This window comes from Zophobas morio, unplaced genomic scaffold, assembly GCF_036711695.1.
Source record: "Zophobas morio isolate AGI-343-1 ecotype UQ-CSIRO unplaced genomic scaffold, CSIRO_AGI_Zmor_V1 ptg000054l, whole genome shotgun sequence".
In the NCBI taxonomy this organism is placed as follows: Eukaryota; Metazoa; Arthropoda; class Insecta; order Coleoptera; family Tenebrionidae; genus Zophobas; species Zophobas morio.
The window spans coordinates 68,215-92,571 of NW_026972159.1; the positions used below are offsets into that span (position 1 = coordinate 68,215).

The window sequence follows — 24,357 nt, forward strand, 5'->3', positions numbered from 1 at the left end:
GTTCTGAGGATGTGAGGATAATGATGTTTTGAATATTCGAGGATTATGGTGATCTGAGGATTTCAGGATTATGGTGTTCTGAAGATTTTAGGATAATTATGTTTAGAAGATTTAAGGATTATGGTGTTGTGAGGATTTGAAGATCATGGTGTTCTGAGGATTTGAGGATTATGGTGTCTGAGGATTTGAGGATTCTGATGTTCTAAGCAGTTGAGGATCATGGTGTTCTGAGGATTTGAGGATTCTGATGTTCTGAGGATTTGAGGATTATGGTGTTCTGAGGATTTGAGGATTCTAGTTTTCTGAGGATTTGAGGATTCTGGTGTTCTAAGGATGTGAGGATTCTGATGTTCCGAAGAATTGAAGATTATGGTGTTCTGAGGATTTGAGGATTATGGTGTCTGAGGATTTGAGAATTCTGATGCTCTGAGGATTTGAGGATCATGGTGTTCTGAGGATTTGAGGATTATGGTGTTCTGAGGATTTGAGGATTCTAGTTTTCTGAAGATTTAAGGATTCTGGTGTTCTGAGGATGTGAGGAATCTGATGTTCCGAAGAATTGAAGATTATGATGTTCTGAGAATTTGAGGATACTGATGTTTTGAATATTCGAGGATTATGGTGATCTGAGGATTTCAGGATTATGGTGTTCTGAAGATCCTAGGAGGATTATGTTTAGAAGATTTAAGGATTATGGTGTTTTGAGGATTTCAGGATCATGGTGTTCTGAGGATTTGAAGATTCTGATGTTCTGAGGATTTGGGGATTATGGTGTTCTGAGGATTTGAAGATTCTGATGTTCTGAAGATTTGAGGATTATGGTGTTCTGATAATTTGAGAATTCTGGTATTCTGAGGATTTGAGGTTAATGATGTTTTGAATATTCGAGGATTATGGTGTTCTGAAGATTTCAGGATTATGATGTTCTGAAGATTTTAGGATGATTATGTTTAGAAGATTTAAGGATTATGGTGTTTTGAGGATTTGAGGATCATGGTGTTCTGAGGATTTGAAGATTCTGATGTTCTGAGGATTTGAGGATTATGGTGTTCTGAGAATTTGAGGATAATGATGTTTTGAATATTTGAGGATTGTGGTGATCTGAGGATTTTAGGATGATTATGTTTAGAAGATTAAAAGATTATGGTGTTGTGAAAATTTAAGGATCATGGTGTTCTGAGGATGTGAGTATTCTGATGTTCTGAGGATTTGAGGATTACGGTGTTCTGAGGATTTGAGGATAATGGTGTTCTGAGGATTTGAGGATAATGATGTTTTGAATATTTGTGAAAATTTGTGAAGTTATAAAATTGAAAAGTTCGATAATTGTATAATCTGTAAAACTGAAAAATTGCAAAAATATAAAATTCAAAATGGAACAATTTTAAAATCAAAAAATTGAAGAAACAGATTATCGCATAATACAAAAATCTCAAAATTTAAAATTGGAAAAATTGCGAAATTATGAAATTAAAAATCGAAATTTTGCAAAATTAAAAAACAAAAATTTGAAAATTGTAACAATGAAATCTGGATAATTGAAAAATAAAAAATTGAATTATTGAAAAAACAAAGAATTATAAAACTGAGAATTGGGAATTTGATTAATTAAAACCCGAAAAATTGAAAAATCAAACTGTAAAATGAAAAAGTGAAATTTAAGTTTTGAACAATTAAAAATCGAAAAATTTAAAAATCTAGCAACTGGAAAATTTGATAATTGAAAAATTGATTCAAAATACTAGACAATTGAGAAATCGAAAAATTGTAAAAATATACTGCTAAAACTGAAAAATTAAAAATTTGCAAAATTCCAAACTGATAGATCGTATAATTTTAAAATTGAAAAATCAAAAACTACCGATAAACTCGAAAAATTGTAAAATTTAAACTGAAAAATACAAAGTTTGAAAATTAAGTTGAAATTTTGGATAATTAAAATTCGAAAAATTGAAAATTTGTGGCATTTACAAAATTGAAAAAATTGGATAATTGTAGTTAAAATCGAAACATTATTAAGCTGTAAAAATGGGAAGTTGAAAAATCAAATTGAGAAATCGAATAATGGTAAAACCGAAAAAATCGTAAAACTTCATCATTATGTTGAAAAATCAAGGAATTGAACGATCTGGTAACAATAAAATCAAGAATTGATAAATCTAAGAATTTTGAAACCGAAAAAATTCTAAAATTCAAATATCAAAACAACTAAAAAATGAAAAATGGAGAAATCAAAAAATTGCCAAATTCATTGAAACATCCAAAAAATCTAAAATTTGAAAAATTAAAAACCGACCTTTAAAAAAACAAAGTCAAAAACTGAAAAATCAAAACAATGAAAGTCGAATAAATGAGAAATCAAATATTAAATAATTGAAAAAACGAAAAACTACACAATTGAAAATTTCAAAAATTGATTCAGTAAAAAAAGAAAGATGTAAAATTAAAAAAGTATAAAATCGAAAAATTGAAAAATCGGATTCCTTTAAATACGAAAAATTGAAAATAATTAAACCGAAAATTCAAAAACTTGATAAACTAAAACTGAAATTTTGGGCAATTAAAAATCAAAAATTTTAGAAATGGTAAAATTACAAAATTGAAAAGTTGGATAATTGTAAACCTGAAAATTTATTAAACTCTGAAAATGAAAAATTGAGGGAATCCAAAACCATTGCAAAATTACAGAAAAATGAAAAATTGGTTACCTTTGAAAACGGATTAATAAATATAAAATTGAAAATTGAATAATATTAAAATCGGAAAGTTGAAATCATAGGCAACTGTAAAACAGGAAAATTATAACATTGAAATATTGCGATACTATAAAATTCCAAAAAATCCAAAATTTGAAAAATTGAAAATCGATATTTTGAAAAATTAAAAATCAAAAACGAATAATTATACATAACTGAAACATCCAAAAAGATTAAAAACGAAAAATTGTAAAATATTCAAACTGAAAATTCAAAAACTTGAAAAATTAAAGCTGAACTCTGAACAATTAAAAATAAAAAAATTTAGAAATTGTAAAATTACAAAATTGAAAAGTTGAAAATCATAACAATTGCGAAATTACAGAACTGAAAATTTGCATAATTTTAAAAATGCAAAATTGAAAAATCAGACAATTGTAAAATGGAAAAATTATTACAAAATTGGAAAAGCAAGAAACTGCAAAATTATGACATCGAAAAAGCAAAAACTGGAAAATTGGAAATCGAAATTTTGAAATACCTATGTATTAAAAACCAGAAAATTAGAAAATCGAAACAATGAAATCTGGATAATTGGAAAATCAAAACTTGAAAAATCGGATAGCTTTAAAACCGAAAAATTATTAAATAATTCCACCGAAAGCAAAAATTTCAAAAATTAAAAATGAATCTTTGGACAATTAAAATTCAAAAAATTGAAAATTAGAATTATACAATTGAAAAATTGCATAATTGTAGTTAAAATCGAAACATTATTAAGCTGTAAAAATATAAAATTGAAAAATGATCAAACTGGGAAATCGAATAGGTAATGGAAAAATCGAAAAATTACAAAATCGTAAAACTTGAACATGATCAAGTTAAAAAGTCGGGAAATTGAACCGTCTGATATCTATACAATAAAAAAAAAGTTCTAAAATGCCAATATCAAACAACTGAAAAATCGAGAAATTGTAAAATCTGCAAATTGAAAAATTGATTTATTAAAACTCGGACAATTAATTGAGAAAACGAAAAATTGCAAAAATATGAACCTGAAAAATCGTATAATTTTAAAATCAAAAAATTGAAAATTCGAAAAATTGCAGAATTATGAAATTGAAAATAAAAAGAATCAAATTTGAAGAACTGAAAAATCAAAAACTGAAAAATCGATACCTTTAAAACGAAAAATTATAAAAAATCAAATTAAAAAAATCGAAAAATTGAAAAATCGTGTACCTAAAGGGAAAATCTGATATGTAATTGAAAAATTGACTCATTTAAGACTGAAAAATTGCAAAATTACATCATTGAAACATTGGATATTCGTAAAATCAAAAAACTATTAAATTGCATCCTGAAAAATTGCATAAAATATAAAATTGAAAATCGAATATGTAACATTAAATCGAAAAGTTGAAATTACAGATAATTGTAAAACAGAAAAATTACAAAATGAAAAAATCGAAAGATTACGCAACTATAAAATTCCAAAAAGTCAAAAATTTGAAAAATTAAAAATCAAAAACTGGAAAACCGAAACAATGAAAGTCGGATAAATGAGAAATAAAAAATTCAATAATTGAAAAAAAGAAAAATTATGCAATTGATAATTGAGGAATTGATTTATTAAAAATCGAATACATAACTGAAACATCCAAAAATATTAAAAATGAAAATTAAAAATTGTAGAAATTGGAAAAGTGAGAAACTGCAAAAACATGGAAAATTGGAAATCGAAATTTTGAAATATCCATGTATTAAAAACCAAAAAATTTGAAAATGGAGACAATGAAATCCGAATAATTGGAAAATCAAGACTTGAAAAATCGGATACCTTTAAAAACGAAAAATTGTTAAATAATTAAACCGAAAAAGCAAAAACTTCAAAAATCAAAAATTGAAGCTTTGAACACTGAAAAATTGATGAATTAAAAACCGGACAATTTAATAAATCGAAAATTTGTAAAAATATAAAACTAAAAAATCAAAACATTGCAAAATTATAAAATTGAAAAATTGATGGAAAAATGATATGATTTATTAATTTTGTGAATTTTGATTTTTTTTTTTTTGGAAAAAATGGATATCTCGACCATAAACTACGCGTATGGAAGTCTCTTTTGTTCTAAAATTTAAAACACATTTGCTGTGAGGATTTGAGGATTATGGTATTCTGAAGATTTGAGGATTATGGTGTTTTGCGGATTTGAGGATTATCGTCTTCTGAGGATTAAAGGATTATTACTCATGAAAATTTAGAAACGTATTGATTTTCGCCATAAAACTAACTCTTTCACTTTTTTACTCAAAAATCATTTATTTTCACGAAAAAAAAATTATTAGTAAACACATATTATGAAAAAAAATGTCTATTATTGTTTAAACAATATAGATATTAAATATCTACACGCACCCTTTACAATGTTTCTGATTTCAAATAATACATTAATATAAACATTTTCAAAAAAGTTTTATCAACGCTTTCTACTTGTCCTCGATCTTTTTTTTCTTTTTACAAGTAGAACATTGACATAATTTTATTTCTTTGATTCCCACCAAAAACTCGGTAACAACTTTACAAAGAATTATTAATAGTTCAAAAAGCGAGGTTTTAGTTTTTTCTACATTACATAATCCAGCTTCATCACTCGAAATCGCCCGAAACTGGTGGTCGGGAACCACCCGTACACACAAAGACGACAATTCCACAATTTACTTTTAGAACAAAGTTTTTGAGTTGCTATGAATATAAATTAGGAAACTTGTTACAAAACCCATATTTTTACAATGCAATTCATGATTTCTTCTTCAGAATCAACTTCTTCATACTCGTTCCTGCGCGACAAAAAGGACGCGCTGCCTCCATCTTTGGCCAACACCCCCGTCAAGTACATGGTGCATAATTCTTTCTTCTTGGGCGAGAAAGTGGTTCGACCGGGGGCTGACACCACGCGAGAAAGTGGTTATCAGGTTAGACTCTCCTTGGTTACTAGTACAAGTACAAAAACTAAAAACCGTTTTCAGGCTCTCCGTCTAGCCACCGAACTTCTTCCAGCCACTTTCGCTGCTTTAGGGGCCGACCAAGTGTCCCCTTTCTGGGCTGTGCTTTTCTACTTCATTCTAATCCTCTTCGGCATCGCACAACAACTGGCAATCTGGCACTGCGTCATCACCGGAATCATCGCCATCAAAGCTCAAGTTCTGAAGTCCTGGGAGACGACAATAACGTTGTTCAGCTGCATCTGTGGGTTCCTTTTTGGGCTTCCCATGGCTACAGAGGTGAGTGGACCAATTTTTTGGTTTTTGTTGCTATGGATTGATTTTTGGTAGTTCGGCATCTATGTGGTGTACTTCATGGACTATACAGTTGGAGGGATGTGGTGGCTGCTTGTCATTATTCTCCTTCTTATTATCGCGGTGTTCATGGTACGCGGGCGCCCCTATAGTGGGGATACCGTCGTTACGGCCCTGTTCACACCCAACAACCATCCGTGCATACTTAGCTGGGCCCCGGCTTTACTATCCTTCAACTGGAATGTGATTCTTCCAGTAGCCTTGATGGTAAGCCTTCACTCACTGACACAATGTGGTGGTACTAACTCCAATTCCAGACTTTGTGCATCAGTACCTTCAAGAACGGCAACTTCAGAGAAATCTTCATCTGGCACCATGCCCCGGTGGCGGAGTACTGGCCTCTGTGGGCCCGCCAAATCGGTTCAATGCTCCAGCTAGTACCAATCCTTCTAGTTCCTCTAGTTGCAGTAATCCAAAGCTACAGATACTTGAACAACGGGCCCTCTGACATCCTCGAGGTAAGTCCAGCCACCATATAACCCCTAGCAACAATAACAAAGTCGCTTTCATGCTCGCAAGGAGTACGAAGACCCCTCTAACTACGTTAGTACCCACAAAGACCCCAAAACCCGCCTATTCTAACTTTTTTGTTTTGTAGAGGATCCAACTCTTGTATCGTCCTCCAATCGGCGAGCACATGACTGACTTAGCCGTCCATGACGCCGTGGTGTCCAACAACGTCAGCGCCACGCCGCCGAACTCCACGGCCAACGCCGCCACCGAGGACCCGCCCCCTAAGTACACCCCGCCGCCGTCGTACACCACCGCCACCGGCGCCCGCATCGCCAAGTTCCTCCGGCAGAGCATCCGCAGGAGCGTGCGGCGTCTGGCTAACGTTCTAGGTGAGAGTAGTACCACCCGGCAACGAGGAACTCTACCGGCCCCCAGCCAGCCGCCGCCCCCCGACTACAACGCGGTTCTAGTCGAAATGAGCCAAACCAACAGTACTGACGTATCGATCTCGGTTCCCGCTGCCAGTACTAACAGTACTCCGGTCAGGATCTCCACGCTGGAGAGGCTGCGCAATATTCAGCCTACTCCGGGTTCGCCGACTTTGACGGCGGCGGAGGTGGCGTCGATCTTGCGGACTAGCTTCAGGAGGAGTACCGTGCGGGGGAGGAACTTCAACGAGGACGGTACCGCGTCGCTCAGTGCCGAGAACCTGGTGGATTCGGCGGCGCCGATCGGGGAGACGTCGCTGGTTGTGGACCATTTGCCCGAGTCGGGGGCGGCGGATGTGAAGCGCGAAGCTAACTCGTCTGTGATATAAGTTATTGCGAGGTGGTACCGGCTGTATTTATTCGGACCAAGTGCGTTTATGTAAGCGATTCAAATATCTTTTGCGTTTATTAATTTATTATAGTGACCAAAAGATTTTTTTTTACTTTTGTAACAAATCGTTATGATGTAAAGAACTGATAATATAGGTGTACAAAAATAATCGAATTAAAGTGATCAAACTTACAAGTATGCTTATTTAGAGACCTAGTAGCGACCTTTGAAACGGGGGACGTTTGAAAGGGGCTGCTTACAAAATTACAAAATTGTTAAGTGGTTTGAATTACAAGTGCTCTTGTCGATCCCTGAGCTCTCTTCTCGATGTGAAAGTCATCACGAACGGTTATCGGTTGATGTTCGTGTCGATTGCTACGTTGATGACGTCGTTGCCTAGGAAGTAGTCGGTGGCTACGATGTTGACGTCACGGGCCCACTCGTCCCGGAACCACATGGTCAACTTCCGGTTGACGTCGTTGGCGAGTTTTCTGAGGTTGTTAGTCCTGAATAACAGATCTATGGGTTGAGGGGTCAATTCGGCCATTAGGGCGAACATGGGGTTGAGGGTCACTCGGTGCTCTTTGATGGCCTTCGACAGGAAACTCTTGAGGTTGTCGACGTTCTTGGTGTCCGCCCAGTGTTGCTGGAGAGGTTGCCACAACCAATAGTTTTCTACAAAAAATTGAAAACTTGAAAAATTGACAATCGAAATTTTGAAAAATTAAAAATCGAAAATTTGAAATAATGAAATTCGGTAAACTCAGAAATCAAAAATTGAACCAAACAAAGTGAGAAATTAAAAAATTATAAAAATGTAAACGAAAAATCTTGAATCGAAACAATGAAATTCGGATGATTGAAAAATCAAAAACTGAGTAATTGGAAAAACGAAAAATTTAAAAACAGGAAGAATTATAAAATTCAAAATTGAAAATTTGATTCATTAAAAACCGAATTATTGAGAATCCAAAAACAATGAAAATAAAAAAATTGGAAAATCTGTAAATTGAAAAATTGATTACGAGGAAGTCAAAAAATTCTAAAAAAATATAACAAAATTAGAAAAATCGCAAAACTGCAAAATTATCAAACTGAGAAATCAAAAACTTGAAAAATTTAAAATCGAAATTTTGAAAAATTTAAAAATTGACTCATTCAAAACTTCCATTTATTCATTCAAAAACTGGACAAATGAGCAATCGAAAAACTAAAAAGACAAAACTGAAAAATCAAAAAATTATAAAATTACAAAACTGGAAAAACGTATAATGTTAAAATTGAAAAATTGAAAAATCGAAAACTTGGAGAACTAAAAATCGAATTCTTGAAATATTAAAAATCAAAAATTAGAAAATCGAAACAACGAAATTCAGGTAATTGAAAGTAAAAATTGAAAACTGTGATACCTTTAAAAACGAAACATTTTTTCTAAGATAATTAAATTGGAAAATTATAATCGAAATTTTGGATAATTAAAATTCAAGAAATTGAAAATTTGTGAAAATTTTGGACAATCAACATTCAAGAAATTGAAAATTTGTGAAATTATAAAATTGAAAAATTGATTAATTAAAAACGAATCATTGAGAATCCATAAATAGTAAAAATTTAAAATTGAAAAATCAAAAAACTATAAAATCGAAAAATTAAAAAAAATTAAGCTCAAAAATCAAAATCATGAAAATTTATTAAAGTTTAAAAATAGAAAATTACAAAATTATTAAATTGAAACATTGAATAATTCCAAAACTGAAAAATTGAAAAATCAAGAAATTGGAAAATCTGCTAATTGAAAAACTGATTAATTAAAAATTGAACAAGTGAGAAATCAAAATTTTCTAAAAATATAAAACAAAATTATAAAAATCGCAAAACTTCAAAATTATCAAACGGAGGAATCAAAAATTTGTAAAATTTAAAATCGAAATTTTGAAAAATGTGATAATTGAAAAACTGATTCATTCAAAAACTGGATAAATGAGAAATCGAAAAACTGTAAAGAGAAAAAACTGAAAAATCAAAAAATTTTAACATTACAAAACTGAAAAATCGTCTTAATGTTAAAATTGAAAAATCAATTGTAAAATAAAAAATTACAAAATTCAAAAATCGAAAACTTGAATAATTAAAAATTGAAATTTTGAAATATTAAAAATTAAAAATTAGAAAATCGAAAATTCCAAAACTGGAAAAATTGAAAAATCAAAAAATTGGAAAATCTGCTAATTGAAAAACTGATTAATTAAAAATTGGCCAACTGAAAAGTCGAAAAATTATAAAAATATAAAACATAAATTTAGAAAAATCGCAAAATTGCAAAATTATGATATTGAAAAATCAAAAACTTGAAAAATTAAAAAACCGAAATTTTGAAAAATCTGATTATTCAAAAGCTGATTTATTAAAAACTGGATAAATCGAAAAACTTTTAAAATATAAAACTGAAAAATCAAAAATTGTAAAATTACAAGACTGAAAAATCGTATATTACAAAAATTAGAAAATTGAAAAGTGAATTGTTAAATAGAAAAATTACAAATTTGAAAAATTGAAAAATGGCAGTTATGAAATTTGAAAATCAAAAACTTGGAAAATTGAATTGCAAAATTTCAAATATTAATTCAAAAATTAGAAAATCGAAACGACGAAATTCGGATAATAAAAAAATCAAAAATTGAAAACTATGATATCTTTAAAAAAGAAATACTAAATAATAATTTAATAATAATTAAACTGATAAATGGAAAACTTGAAAAATTGCAGTCAAAATTTTGAGTAATTAATTAAAAACCGAATCATTGAGAATTTAAACATTGTAGAAATTTAAAATTCAAAACCAAAAAACTACACAATCCAAAAATTGAGAAATCCGATACTTCTAGAACCAAAAAATTGTAAAATAATTAAGCTGAAAAATTAAAAACTTGAAAATTTATTAAAGTTTAAAAATGAAAACTTGAAAAATCAAGAAATTGGAAAATTGATAATTGGAAAAACTGACTAGTTAACAATTGGCCAATTGAAAAGTAGAAAAATTGTAAAAATATTAAACATAAATTTAGAAAAATCGCAAAATTCAAACTGAAAAACCAAAAACTTGAAAAATAGAAAAGCGACACTGAAAAATTTGACAGTTGAAAAACTGATTCATTCCAAATTGGAAAAACGAGAAATCGAAAAACTGTAAAAGGATAAATTGAAAAATCAAAAAATTGTAAGATTACAAAACTGAAAAATCAAAAAGTGCGAAAGTTGAATAGCGAATTTTTGAAATATCAAAAATCAAAAATTACAAAATCCAAACAACGAAATTCGGGTAATCAAAAATTGAAAACTAATATAGTTTTAAAAACGAAACATTGTAAAATAATTAAAACGAAAAATGGAAAACTTGAAAATTATAATTGAAATTGAAGATCAAGAAGTTGAAAATTGTTGAAATTACAAAATTAAAAAATTGTATAATCGAAAAATTATTAAACTGTTAAACTGAAAATTTTCAAAACTATAAATTGAACATTGAAAACTTGATTAATTAAAAACGGATTATTGAGAATCCGTAAATAGCAAAAATTTAAAATTGAATAATCAAAAAACTATAAAATCGAAAAATTGTAAAATAATTAAGCTCAAAATCCAAAAATTTTAAAATTTATGTAAATTTAAGAATGAAAAATTACAAAATTATTAAATTGATAAATTAAAAAAAAAATCAAGAAATTAGAAAATCTGGTAATTGAAAAACTGATTAATAAAAAATTGGACAACAGAAAAATCGCAAAATTGCAAAATTATGAAACTAAAAAATCAAAAACTTGAAAAATTGAAAATACAAATTTTGAAAAATCTGATAATTCGAAAATTGTAATTCGTTAAAAACTAGAAAAAAACTACAAAAAGATAAAACTGAAATATCAAAAGAATTACGAAACTGAAAAAACGTATATTAAATTTGAAAAATTGGAAAATCAATTGTAACATAGAAAAATTACAAAATTGAAAAATCGAAAACTTTGAAAATTTAATGTCGTAATTTTCAAATATTAATTTAAAAATTAGAAAATAGAAACGACGAAATTCGGGTAATTGAAAAATCAAAAATTAAAAACTATGATATCTTTAAAAACGAAACATTGTAAAATAATCATTAAACTGAAAAATTGAAAACTTGAAAAATTGTAATCGAAATTTTGAGCAATTAAAATTTAAGAAATTGAAAATGTGTTAAATTATAAAATTGAAAAATTGGATATTCTATAACCGAAAAATTATTAAACTATAAAACTAAAAAACTGTAAAAATATAAAATTGAACACTGCAAAATTGATTAATTAAAAACAAAATCATTAAGAATCCAAAAATAGTAAAAATTTAAAATTTCAAAACCAAAAAACTATTAAATTGAAAAATTGGATACTTCTAAAACTGAAAAATTTTAAAATAATTAAGCTCAAAACTCAAAAACTTGAAAAATTGTTAAAGATTAGAAATGAAAAATTACAAAATTTTTAAACTGAAAAATCAAGGAATTGGAAATCTGCTAATTGAAAAAATACTCAAAATTTTATTGGTCAACTGAAAAGTAGAAAAATTCTAAAAATATAAAACATAAATTTAGAAAAATCGCAAAATTGCAAAGATATGAAAATGAAAATTCAAAAACTTGAAAAATAGAAAATTGAAATTTTGAAAAATCTGCTAATTGAAAAACTGATTCATTAAAAACTGGATAAATGAGAAATCGAAAAATTGTAAAAAGATGAAACTGAAAAATTAAAAATTTGTGAAATTACAAAACTGAAAAACTGGACATTGTATAATTAAACTGTAAAATTTGTGAAAATATAAAATTGAAAATCGAACAATTTTAAATTGAAATTTTGAAAAATGGGATGCGTAATTGTAAAATAGAAAAATTACAAAATTGAAAAACTGCGAAATTATGACAGTGGAAAATCGAAAACTTGAAAAATTTAAAATCGAAATTTTGTAAAATTAAAAATCAAAAATTGGAAAATTGAAAAAACGAAAAATTCTAAAATTGAAGGTTGAGAAACTGATTAATCGAACACTGAACGAAAACCGAAACATTGAGACATTCAAAAATTGTAAATATGTAAAATTAAATAATAAAAAAAATTAAACTAAAAACTTAAAAAAGTGAAAATTTTAAACAAATTTTGAACAAATAAAGATAAAAAAATTGAAAAATTGCAAAAACACAAAATGTTAAAAGGTGGATAATTGTAAACTCGGAAATTTATTAAACTGCAAAACAGAAAAATTGCAAATTATTAAATGAAAAATCACGCGTTTGAAAAATGAAAAATCGTAGGATTCCAAAATTGAAAAATCGAAAAATTGTAAAATAATTAAACTGAAAAATCAAAAACTTGATAAATTAAAACTGAAATTTTGAACAATTAAAATCGAAAAATTAGAAAAGTTTAACACCTTTAAGTTGAAAAACAAGAAAATCTGATAACTGTAAAATCAAAAATTGAAAAATTCAAAAATTTTGAAACCAAAAAATTCTTAAAATCAGATATCCAACAATTGAAAAATGGAAAATCAAAATGGGGAAACTTAATAATTGACAAATTGGTCTAAAGATGTTCAGACAGAACTTCCCTCGTCTCTGGAGTACAATACAACAAAGCCACCTTTTTGATATGTGTTTCTATTACAAAATTTTGTGATGACGTCAACATATTTTTTTTTTTCAAATTATAGAACTCAGCACTGATTCATAAACTACACATGTAGGAGCATGTTATGTGACGTCATCACATTGTGGTGGGGATGATTACACAAATGGATCGTACCTCTAGCCACCGCCTTGTCGGCATAACAAATAATGACGTTTTTATTCTGCGCCCAGATTTCGTTAAGCGTGGGACCTTTACCCACTTGAAGACCACCAGGAGGCAGCGCCAAATCCCCCAAATAATCGTACACCAGAGAGACGAACTTCTCGTGCAAAGTCGCGTTAAAATTGGAAGGGTACGGAAACCGATGGAAGTCCACCACGATGATCTCTTTAGGCGCTAGTTGTACGAACTTCCTGATTTCTTTGAAAATCTGGGCCACTTTGGTTATTCTGACTAGGTCGTGGTTGACGTAGAAGCTACAATCCAGACTTGAGTGACGTTAAAAATTGGGTGTAGTACTCACCCATCGCCATCGTAGTACCCTATTCTCAAATCCAGGTACCTTATTCCGTGCACCAGCTGCGTCCAGACGCTCCTATCCTGGTTGAGGATATAGTTTTCCAGGAATTTGGGCACGCCGTTGAAAGCTCCCGAATTGTGCGTCCCTGGGATGAACAGGTTGCCGATTTTCTGCGTCCCTATTTGCAGCCTGGAGACACAGAGGGACATGGTTGGACAATTCGGTCGTGTTTAATTAAGTCTTAGGGTCACATTTTGCTAACTACCTTTCGTAACTACCTATTATCATTCATCCACGTCGGTTGTATCCCTAGACACTTCGTGTCAATTATATTACTTCCTCTGAACGAGGCAATCCAGTAGGGAAAACAGTGAGGGCCTGGGTCTGCCCGGGTCAGGGTTTCCCGGTATTCCCAGTTTCCAGGAAGCCACGGGTGGCCGAACTTGATCTTGGTTTTGTAGTAGCCTGACGAAAAGTCAGAAGCGCGGATTTTGACTAGAGGAGGGGCTTCTTCCTGTGGCGGAAACGTCAAATACAACCAGAAACTTTGGAACGACTTACACTCCTGTCTTTCACGTCGTAGTTGTACAAAGCTACGTAGTCGGGTTTGAGGTTGTCGGGGTGGACACAGTCCGTGATCCAGTTAAGTTCCAGACTGGTGTCCTGTGACGAAGACACCGTCAAATACACCCTCCCGCACCGTCTCAGTCCGGAGTTCGCTAAAACCCAATTCAACCAACCACCACAAACCATCTGGGTCACTCACCGCCAAATTCCATGGGTGAACCTTCCCCAAATGGGACACAAAGGTGCAACAAAACAATAAGAGTGCCAATTCCGCAGTCCATTGTTCTCTTCGCCACTACACTTTCACAATAAAATGAGTCCTGTTTAGCAACACTAACGAGATAATTTCGATCAAAGCTACGTAGAGTTGATACCGAGAATATTCATTTATGAAAACCACACAGGTTGTTGGAGAATTTATGCGTCAGCATATTTGTTATTGACCATCATGAGCGCTCCGTGAGACTGTCGCTGACTGACGTTAGCCATCCGTTCATTTTAAATAAGTTAAATTATGTTAATTAAATACAGAGCAGTCGTCGGGCGAAGATACGAAGATAAAAAATGAAGACGGGTGTTCGGCTCGTGCGTTACGGGGTGTAAGCTGGAATTCCGTTAAAAAATTAAGAAAGATGTGGTGATTACGTGATTAAGGAGCCGACGAACTGTGATGATTAAAACGAAAACGGTTTTGTCGCCGCATTGTCTGAAGCGAAAATTAAATCACTTCTGGTAATTTGCAATTTAGAATAACAATTTGTTATTTCCTGCAATTAAACGAAAATTACTGGCTGACACATCTTGTTGCGGCTTTGTATCGAAATGTGGTGGAAAATTAGTAAATAATTGGTATGAAAAGTGTTATTATTTATTTGTAAGTCGAGGTTATGCTGAATATGTTAGGGAATTTTAATTTTATACAGTCTTTAATTTATTCTACGACGGAAACTCCGGCGTCGTTCATTTGTGTAATTCATCGTAATGCAAAAACTAGCAAAGGTTAATTTCTGCAGCCTTGAATTTTGCATAACCAATTTCGCTGAATAACTGGTTTGTTAATAACATACTCATTGAACGAGTTTGTTTTATTTATTAGAGAAGATGGATAAAACTAAATTAACGACTGAGTTGGCCATGAAAAACAAAGTCGCTGTCAGGAGGTTAACTGTGTTTGAGTTTTCTGGGTGAACTGGTTAACACATGTATGTTTTTATATTGTGTTGTTCGTTCCGCTTTGGGTTGGCAGTGTGCAAAACCAGTGAGCATGCATTGTGTATAAATGTCATTTAAATTTTATAAAACACTCTTCCACTTGTAGTTTATGAATCCGTGTTGAGTTTTACCCTAGCCGTCCTAATCTTTGGATAAAAATCAAAGTTGTGTAACTATTTTTCGAATTTTCGATTTTTCAATATCTCGATTTTTCAAATTCCGATTTCTCGATTGTTCGATATTTGGGTTTTAGGAGTTTGCAGTTGTTTCTCCAATTTTTTGAGTTTCACTTTTTTGATTTTTCAAATTTTCGACTTTTTAATTTTTGACCTTCCTAACTTTTCGATTTTTAGATTTCTAGATTTTTTGACTTTTAGATATTCGGATTTTTCGACTTTTCGATTTCTCGATTTTTCAACTTCCGATTTCTCAATTTTTCAGTTTTTCAGTTACAAGATTTTCCCGATTTCTAGATTATTTATTAACGATTTCTCAACTTTACAGTATTTCTTTACGATTTTTCAACTTTTCGATTTCAAAATTTTCCAATTTTTGGCGTTTCTAAATTTTCGATTTTTCGACTTTTCGATTTTTTAATTTTTGACCTTTCTAAGTTTTCGACTTTTCGATTTCTCGATTTTTCAACTTCTGATTTCCCAATTTTTCAGTTTTTCAGTTACAAGATTTTCTGGATTTCTAGATTATTTATTAACGATTTCTCAACTTTACAGTATTTCTTTACAATTTCTCAATTTTTCGATTTCAAAGTTTTCCAATTTTTGGCGTTTCTAAATTTTCGATTTTTCGATTAATCGATTTTTCGCCTTTCCAATTTTTTAATTTTTGACCTTTCTAAGTTTTCGATTTTTCGATTTTTTGATTTCTAGATTTTTTGACTTTTAGATATTCGGATTTTTCGACTTTTCGATTTCTCGATTTTTCAACTTCCGATTTCTCAATTTTCCAGTTTTTCAGTTACAAGATTTTCCCGATTTCTAGATTATTTATTAACGATTTCTCAACTTTGCAGTATTTCTTTACGATTTTTCAATTTTTCGATTTCAAAATTTCCCAATTTTTGGCGTTTCTAAATTTTCGATTTTTCGATTAATCGATTTTTCGACTTTTCGATTTTTTAATTTTTGACCTTTCTAAGTTTTCGATTTTTCGATTTCTAGATTTTTTGACTTTTAGATATTCGTACTTTTCGACTTTTCGATTTCTCGATTTTTCAACTTCCGATTTCTCAATTTTTCAGTTTTTCAGTTACAAGATTTTCCGGATTTCTAGATTATTTATTAACGATTTCTCAACTTTACAGTATTTCTTTACGATTTTTCAATTTTTCGATTTCAAAGTTTTCCCATTTTTGGCGTTTCTAAATTTTCGATTTTTCGATTAATCGATTTTTCGAATTTTCGATGTCTGTTCTTTCGTGTTTCAATTTTTCAGTTTTCAATTGTTCGCTTTGACAATGCTCAATTTTGCGACTTACTTTCTGGATTTTTCGATATTTCAGTTTTTGAATTTTTTAAGATTGTCATTCTATTTTTCCATTTTTAGATTTTTTAATTTTTCGATTTTTCGATTCTTCAATTTTTCGATATTTTAATCTTGCGATTATTTTAAATTTTAGATTTTTCGATTTTTTATTTCTTCAATTTTCTACTTGCCAATTCAATTTTGATTTTCCAATTTTTGGATTTTCCGATTTCTATGTTTTTCGATGTTTCCATTTTTCCATTTTTCAATTTTTCGTTTTAAGTATAGACTTTTGGATTCATCGAGATTTCAATTTTTTGATTGTTTAGTTTCCTGATTTTTTTCATTTTTTTTTTTGTATTTGTAATACTTCGATTTTTCGGCTTTTAGATTTTTAAAAATATTCGATTTTCCCAGAATTCAACATTTCAATTTTCGGAATTTTTCAATTTCCAAATTTTTCAGTTTTTCGATATTTTAATTTTGCCATTTTTTAAATTTTCAATTTTTTTATTTTTGTGATGTTTCAGTTGCTCGATCTTTGTATTTTACATATTTCAGTTTTACGATTTTTCAAAATTTCGATTTCTCGATTAAGCGATTCTTGATTTCTCGATTTTTTGATTTTTCGATTTTTCATCTTTTTGATGTATCAATTTTTAGATTTTTAAAATTTTCTATCTTCGTATTTCCTATTTTTCAATTTCTCGATTTTTCACTTTTTCTTCGATTTTTCAGTTTGATTTTCCGAGTTACCGATTTATCAGTTTTTCGATATCAGTTTTGTCAATTCAACACTGTGATTTTTCAATTTTTCGATTTTTTGAAGTTTCCATTTCTGGATTTTTCAACTTTTCAATTCCTTTTTCGATAGTTTAATTTTTTGACTTTAGATTTTTAAATTTTTCGATTTTTCGGTTTTTCAATTTTTCGATTATTCTATTTTCGACTGCTGGACGCCCTGATTTTTTAGTTTTTTAGTTCTTCAGTTTTCGATTTTTCAGTATTTCAATTTTTTGATTTTTCATATTTTGGATGTTTCAATTTTTTGATTTTTAAAATTTTCGATTTTTCGACTTTTCGATTTTCAGTTTTGCGATTTTTCACTTTTTCGAATTTTTGAGTTACCGATTTATCAGTTTTGGGATTCTTCAACATTGCGATTCTTCCATTTTTCAATTTTTTGTTTCGATTTTTCAGTTTTTTCAATTTTTCGATTTTTTGAAGTTTCCATTTCTGGATTTTTCAACTTTTCGATTCCTTTTTCGATATTTTTATTTTTTGATTTTTTGATTTTATCTAGATTTTTAGATTTCTCAATTTTTCGATTTTTCATATCTTCAATTTTCTGTTTGTCAGTTCAATTTAGATTTTTCAATTTTTTGATGTTTAAATTTTTCGATTCCTTTTTCGACATTTTAATTTTTCGATTTTTTAAATTTTAGATTTTCAATTTGTTTTCAATTTTCAGTATTTTAAATTTTATATTTTTCAATTTTTTTGATACTTCAATTTCCTGATCCTTTGAGTTTTCGGATTTTCAATTATCAGTTTTTAGATTTTTCGTTTTTCAAAGTTTTTGATTTTTCATATTTCGATACTTCAGTCATGGGATTTTCCGTTTTTCGATTCTTCAGGTTTTCTCGATTTTTTAAAAATTTTGATTTCTCAAATTTGCAATATTTCAGTTTTACAATTTTTCAGTTTTTCGATACAGAAGTTTTCGAATTTGGTGTTTCTAAACTTTCGATTTTTCGATTTCTTTTTTTTTGACTTTTCGAATTTTAGATTTTTCAATTTTTATGTTTTTTCAAGTTTCCATTTCTGGATTTTTCAACTTTTCAATTTCTTATTCGCTGTTTTAATTTTTCGTTTTTTGATTTTTAAAATTTTCGTTTATTCGACTTTTCGATTTTCGGCATTCTTCAACATTGCGATTTTTCGATTTTTCGATTTTTCATTTTCCCAATTCTTCAAGATTTCAACTTTGGGATTTTTTAATTTCTCGATTTTTCAAATTTTCGATTCTGTAATGTTTGGATTTTTCAGTTTTTCGGTTTTTAAAATTTTACATTTTTCGATTTTATAATTTTTTTATGTTTCGATTTAGCTATTTTTTAATTTTGAATACATCAAGTTTTCGATTCTCCAATTTCTCAAGATTTCAATTTTTTAATTTTTCAATTTTTTGATTTTTAAATTTTTAGGCTTTTAGGTTTATCGATTTTTAGTTTTTTCACTTCTTTGAGTTTTCTGTTTTTCAATTTTTCGAATTTTTAAATTTAGATGTTTCAATTTTTTATTTTCCATTTTTCGGCTACTCTGTTTTAGATTTTCGGTTTTTCCATTTTTAGATTTTAATTTTTCGATTACTGGATTTATCGAGATTTCGATGTTTCAATTTTGTGATTGTTCAGTTTCTTGAATTTTCAATTTTTAAATTTTTTGATTTTTTGGAATTATGGATTTTTTAAATTTTATCTTTTTCATTTTTTTTTCATGTTCCAATTTCTTCATCTTTCGATTTTTCGAATTTAGAACTCAGTTTTCCAATTTTTCGTTTTTTATTGAAAGTTTTTTATTTTTCAATTTTCGATTTTTCAGTTTTTATATTTTTTTGATTTGTCATGTTTTTGATGTTTCTATTTTTTGATTTTAAAAGGTTTTTCTGATGTTTCGATTTTTCGATTTTTCAATTTTTCGATTCCGTTTTCGACATTTTAACTTTTCGATTTTTTAAACTTTGGATTTTCCAATTTTTCAATTTATTTTCAATTTTCAATATTTTAAATTTTATATTTTTTCGATTGTTTTTGATGTTTCAATTTCTTCATCCTTCTATTTTTTTTTTCAATTTTTCGTTTTCGAAAGATTTTGAATTTTCAATTTTTGCGATTTTCGATTTTGACTTTCCTTGACTTCATTTTTCGATACTTCAATCATGGGATTTCTCGTTTTTCGATTCTTCAGTTCTGCTCAATTTTTTAAAAATTTCGATTTCTCAAATTTGCGATAATTCAATTTTACTATTTTTCAAGTTTTCAATTTTTCGATTTTTGGTGTTTCTAAATTTTCGATTTTTCGATTTCTCGATCTTCTGACTTCGACTTTTAGATTTTTAGAATTTCCAAATTTTAGATTTTTCAGTTTTTCGATTTTTAGATTTTTCACTACTATAATTTTTCTGTTTTTCAATTTTTCGAATTTTTAAATTTAGATGTTTCAATTTTCGATTTTACATTTTTCGACTTCTTGGTTTCAGATTTTCGGTTTTTCCATTTTAGATTCTTCGATTGCTGGATTTATCGAGGTTTCGATGTTTCAATTTTGTGATTGTTCAGTTTCTTGATTTTTCAACATTTCAATTTTTTGATTTTTTTTGGAATTATCGATTTTTTAAATTTTATCTTTTTCAATTTTTTTCATGTTTCAATTTCATGATCTTTCGATTTTTCGAATTTTGTAATCTCAGTTTTCCAATTTTTCGTTTTTGAAAGTTTTTGATTTTTCAATTTTCGATTTTTCAGTTTTATGATTTATCAATTTTTCGATCCTTCAACTTTTCGATTTTTGGGGTTTCTAAATTTTCGATTTTTCAATTGTTTATTGTTGCTTGCCGTCTCCATTTTTCAGTTTTTCGATTTTTCAGTTACTTTTTTTATTTTTCTTTTTGTTGATTTTTCGACTTTTTGATTTCTCGGTCTTTGAATTTTTTCTTCGATTTTTCAATTTTTCGATTCCGTTTTTGACATTTTAACTTTTGGATTTTTAAACTTTAGACTTTACAATTTTTCAAATTCTTTTTAATTTTCGATATTTTAAATTTTATATTTTTCGATTTTTTTGACGTTTCAATTTCCTTCGAGTTTTCGAATTTTGAATTATGAGTTTTTCAATTTTTCGTTTTTGAGTTTTTGAATTTTCGATTTTTCAGTTTTTCGATTTTTACTTTACTTGACTTCATTTTTCGATTCTTCAATTTTTCGAATTTTGGTGTTTCTAAATATTCGATTTTTCGATTTCTAGATCCTCTGACTTTTCGACTTTTAGATTTTTCGATGTTTCAAATTTTTGTTGTTGCTTGACCTCTTGATTTTTCAGTTTTTCAGTTCTTCAGTTTTTCGATTTTCCACTTTTTATTTTTTTTAATTTTTCATGTTGTCGATTTTAAAAATTTTAGATTTTTCAACTTCGATTTCTCGGTTTTTCAATTTTTCTTCGATTTTTCAGTTTTTCGATCTCTTTTTGTTCTTCAAGATTTTGTCTTCTATATTTTAATTAAAACACTCAAAATATTATCAACAATTTATTTTCTCTTTTACAATAACTCAACTACCTGTAAAACCACACAAAATCACGTATAAAAATTAGTCAACCTTTTAAAATTACTCTCGATTGCCACATTTATTATATCATTACCCGTAAAAAAATCAGTCGCCACTATATTCAAATTAGCCGACCTGTTGTTTTGTCGCACCCAATCAGAGAGCTCCCTGTTCACCATAACAGCCAGATCCTTCAAATTCCGGGTCACGTGTTTCAAAACCGAAACGTAACTCGGCGTCAGTTCGGCCATCAAAACCCTCATGGGATTCCCCGGAGCCGCCGACTCACTCACGTACTTGACATACGTTTCAAGATCTTGAACTTTCTGAACATCCCCCCAGTCTCTGGCCACAGAAGGCCAGAGAAAAGTAGCCACTACCAACCAAACAAATCAACAACAACAACAAAACTAAATTATAGAGCTAGATTACCTCTACTCATTTCTTTATTTCTGTGTGCTATTACGACGCGCTGCTTAGTCAACCAAAATTCCTTCAATTTAGGCCCTCTTGTGTGCGTCATTCTATAGAACGGGTATATCAAGTCCCCAAAAACGCTCTGTATCATCCTTACCACTTCATTGTGATATTGTATTTTAAAATCATTGGGGTAAGGAAATCTGTGGAAGTCCAAAATGATCACTTCTTTGGGTGATTTTCTGATGAAGGTGGCCGCGCTTTGGAGTTCTGGTAGGAGTTCGGTGCACTTGATGAAAGCGTGGTTGATGTACAATCTAGAACTTCCATAGAAGTCAGAATATCGTTTTTTGGGACTTTTATTTACCCGTCTGATGTGTTGCCATAGCGTCCCACTCGTATGTCAAAATATCGAATACCATAGACCAGCTGTTGCCATATACTCTTGTCCTGGTTTAAGACATAGTTCCGGATTAGTAGAGGTGCGCCTTTCCAAGCACCTGAATTGTGAGTCCCTGGTATCATTAAGTCCCCGATTCGTAAGTCCCCGAAGCTATGGTTAATGATTTTAATAGGAGTTTTTGCTGCTTTGTACGTAAATATTAATTACTTTGACATCCACGTCGGCTGAATCGAAAGACATTGAGAGTGAATTATTTTATCACCTTTAGCACTCGCTATGTAATAGTCGAAACACCCAGCGTTTAAATCCGGGTTTGAGTTATCTTCGGTCCAGTTTCCAGGAAAAGGGGCATCTTTGAGGGTGAAGGGCGTCTCGTGGTACCCTCTGAAAACCGATCTGGGAAGAATAGTGTAAAGGACTTGGGCGTTGGGCTAAAACTATATAATTAGAGGTTTGAAACGTCCAGAAGTGACCTACGTTGGTCCTTATGTCATTCAAAGTAAGCAAAATCGTGTCAGGAGGGTCATCACAGTTGAAGTTCCAGTTCAGTTGGATGTTCTTTTTTTTGTTTGGTGATTGGGTTAGGTATAGTTGTCCACAAGGATTAGTATTTTCTGGGTACAAATTTTTTTTTTTTTTTTTTTGGTCAAGGTATAGGTGTGAACTTACCTTTTTGTGTTTGTGAGTTTGCTTGGTCCGCGATTTGAAGAAACAGGATCAGTGGAACGAGTAACATTATTGGTTGGATCACAGCATCGTTATGTCTCTGACTAAGTTTAAATTATTCGTTAAAACTAAATAAAATAGTTACAGCGAAAATTGCTCTTACTTGTTAATTGCTGAAGCGTGTTTCCACAACTGAAACTTTCAATGATCACGCTTTGAATATTTATGCGTTTGTTTGGGCCGAAAAAATGGTCATCAGGGAAATCACGACTGTTCAAATTGGAGATTTACATATTCACAATGAAGTTACATCAATTTGGAGCTGTAACAACAGCTGGAGCGAATATTATATTGTAATTTATTTAAAATTGGGGCTAATTCGTCTGAAAAACGTACCTTCGTGACGAACACGCGCACAATGCCGGGGTTGACACAGTTCACTGAGTTTTAGGTAATTTACGGCGCATTTTCGCAATCTTTAAATATTTACTCGTGTTTTCGTGTCAACTGATTTTAGTGGTTATCTAGTGTGTTTAAGACTAGTTAGAACTTTCACTGTGGCGGCTGGGAGAAAGTTTTGTTTTCGCACAATTAAAAAAGGGACACGGGTAGGTTTGAAGTCGGTGTGTTAAATTTTTGTCGTTCTTTTATTGATTGATAAAATGCTGGTCGTCGAAGTTTTTTTTTACAAAAAAGTTAATCGTGCTGTGTAAAGAAATTAAACCCTGTTCAGTTATTTTAGTCAGTTTTTGATTTTTGTTTTCTACTTCCAGAACAACTAGATACTTTTTAATCAGTTTCAAACCTACTCATCTCGACACTGATAACAACAAACCTTGGAGATCCCTTCTCAGATAAGTCTGATTTTGGCAAATGGATACCTTCTTCAAATTTCGCCGAAATTTTGACATTTTCGAAACCTAACTGAGTACATTTTCTTGTAGATCTCGAGCCCTAGAACTCACTTCCGGCCTCGATTCTTTGATAGCTGCAACCGTTTTTCCAGAATCGACGGTTGAAATTTCGAAATTTTTGAAATTTCGATAAATTATGCATTTCGTACCGATTTCTTCGAAAATGTCGCTCCGCGACCATCAACAGGCTATATTTTTGGAATCAGCACGTCGAAATCTACGTCCCTGAATTTTTTCAGAATTTTTAGACGAGTTTTTTAAAAATGAAAATTTTCCAATGGTCCCCCCTTCTTCAAATTTCGGCGAAATTTTGTCATTTTCGAAACCTAACTGAGTACATTTTCTTGTAGATTTCGAGCCGTAGAACTCACTTCCGGCCTCGATTCTTTGATAGCTGCAACCGTTTTTCCAGAATCGACGGTTGAATTATCGAAATTTTTGAAATTTCGATAAATTAGGCATTTCGTACCGATTTCTTCGAAAATGTCGCTCCGCGACCATTAACAGGCCATATTTTTGGAATCAGCACGTCGAGATCTACGTCCCTGAATTTTTTCAGAATATTTAGACGAGTTTTTTAAAAGTGAAAATTTTCCAATGGTCCCCCCTTCTTCAAATTTCGGCGAAATTTTGACATTTTCGAAACCTAACTGAGTACATTTTCTTGTAGATTTCGAGCCGTAGAACTCACTTCCGGCCTCGATTCTTTGATAGCTGCAACCGTTTTTCCAGAATCGACGGTTGAAATATCGAAATTTTTGAAATTTCGATAAATTAGGCATTTCGTACCGATTTCTTCGAAAATGTCGCTCCGCGACCATTAACAGGCCATATTTTTGGAATCAGCACGTCGAGATCTACGTCCCTGA

General features: G+C 30.3%; 3 protein-coding genes across 5 annotated transcripts in view; 1 reads left to right on the forward strand and 2 right to left on the reverse strand.

Moving 5' to 3' along the window:
* The window catches only part of LOC135142765 (sodium-dependent transporter bedraggled), a 60,047-nt gene extending 52,524 nt beyond the window's left edge, over positions 1-7,523 (forward strand). The window contains exons 6-10 of the mRNA XM_064074509.1: positions 5,515-5,672; positions 5,727-5,981; positions 6,033-6,263; positions 6,314-6,514; positions 6,655-7,523. Of these exons, the coding sequence (XP_063930579.1) occupies positions 5,515-5,672; positions 5,727-5,981; positions 6,033-6,263; positions 6,314-6,514; positions 6,655-7,326 (1,517 nt within the window). The 3' untranslated portion in view covers positions 7,327-7,523. The remainder of the gene's footprint in view (positions 1-5,514; positions 5,673-5,726; positions 5,982-6,032; positions 6,264-6,313; positions 6,515-6,654) is intronic.
* Positions 7,524-7,557: 34 nt separating this feature from the next.
* Positions 7,558-14,588, reverse strand: LOC135142768 (uncharacterized). Its single transcript, XM_064074511.1, has 6 exons — positions 14,269-14,588; positions 14,064-14,221; positions 13,781-14,016; positions 13,506-13,691; positions 13,157-13,458; positions 7,558-8,003 (listed from the first exon to the last, which is right to left on the reverse strand). Exons 1-6 carry the CDS (start codon positions 14,348-14,350, stop codon positions 7,678-7,680), a joined length of 1,290 nt encoding a protein of 429 aa, XP_063930581.1. The 5' UTR covers positions 14,351-14,588; the 3' UTR covers positions 7,558-7,677.
* Positions 14,589-21,080: 6,492 nt separating this feature from the next.
* On the reverse strand, positions 21,081-23,091 carry LOC135142819 (PI-PLC X domain-containing protein 1-like). Of its 3 annotated transcripts, none has more exons than XM_064074583.1 (8): positions 22,971-23,091; positions 22,738-22,896; positions 22,578-22,678; positions 22,386-22,522; positions 22,116-22,339; positions 21,873-22,058; positions 21,521-21,828; positions 21,081-21,464 (listed from the first exon to the last, which is right to left on the reverse strand). In XM_064074583.1, exons 3-8 carry the CDS (start codon positions 22,642-22,644, stop codon positions 21,118-21,120), a joined length of 1,269 nt encoding a protein of 422 aa, XP_063930653.1. In that variant the 5' UTR covers positions 22,645-22,678; positions 22,738-22,896; positions 22,971-23,091; the 3' UTR covers positions 21,081-21,117. The 3 variants fall into 3 exon arrangements, with proteins under 3 accessions (XP_063930653.1, XP_063930654.1, XP_063930652.1); XM_064074584.1 differs by having other exon boundaries at positions 21,521-21,822; positions 22,738-22,908; XM_064074582.1 differs by having other exon boundaries at positions 22,738-22,908.
* Between the last annotated feature and the right edge of the window lie 1,266 nt (positions 23,092-24,357).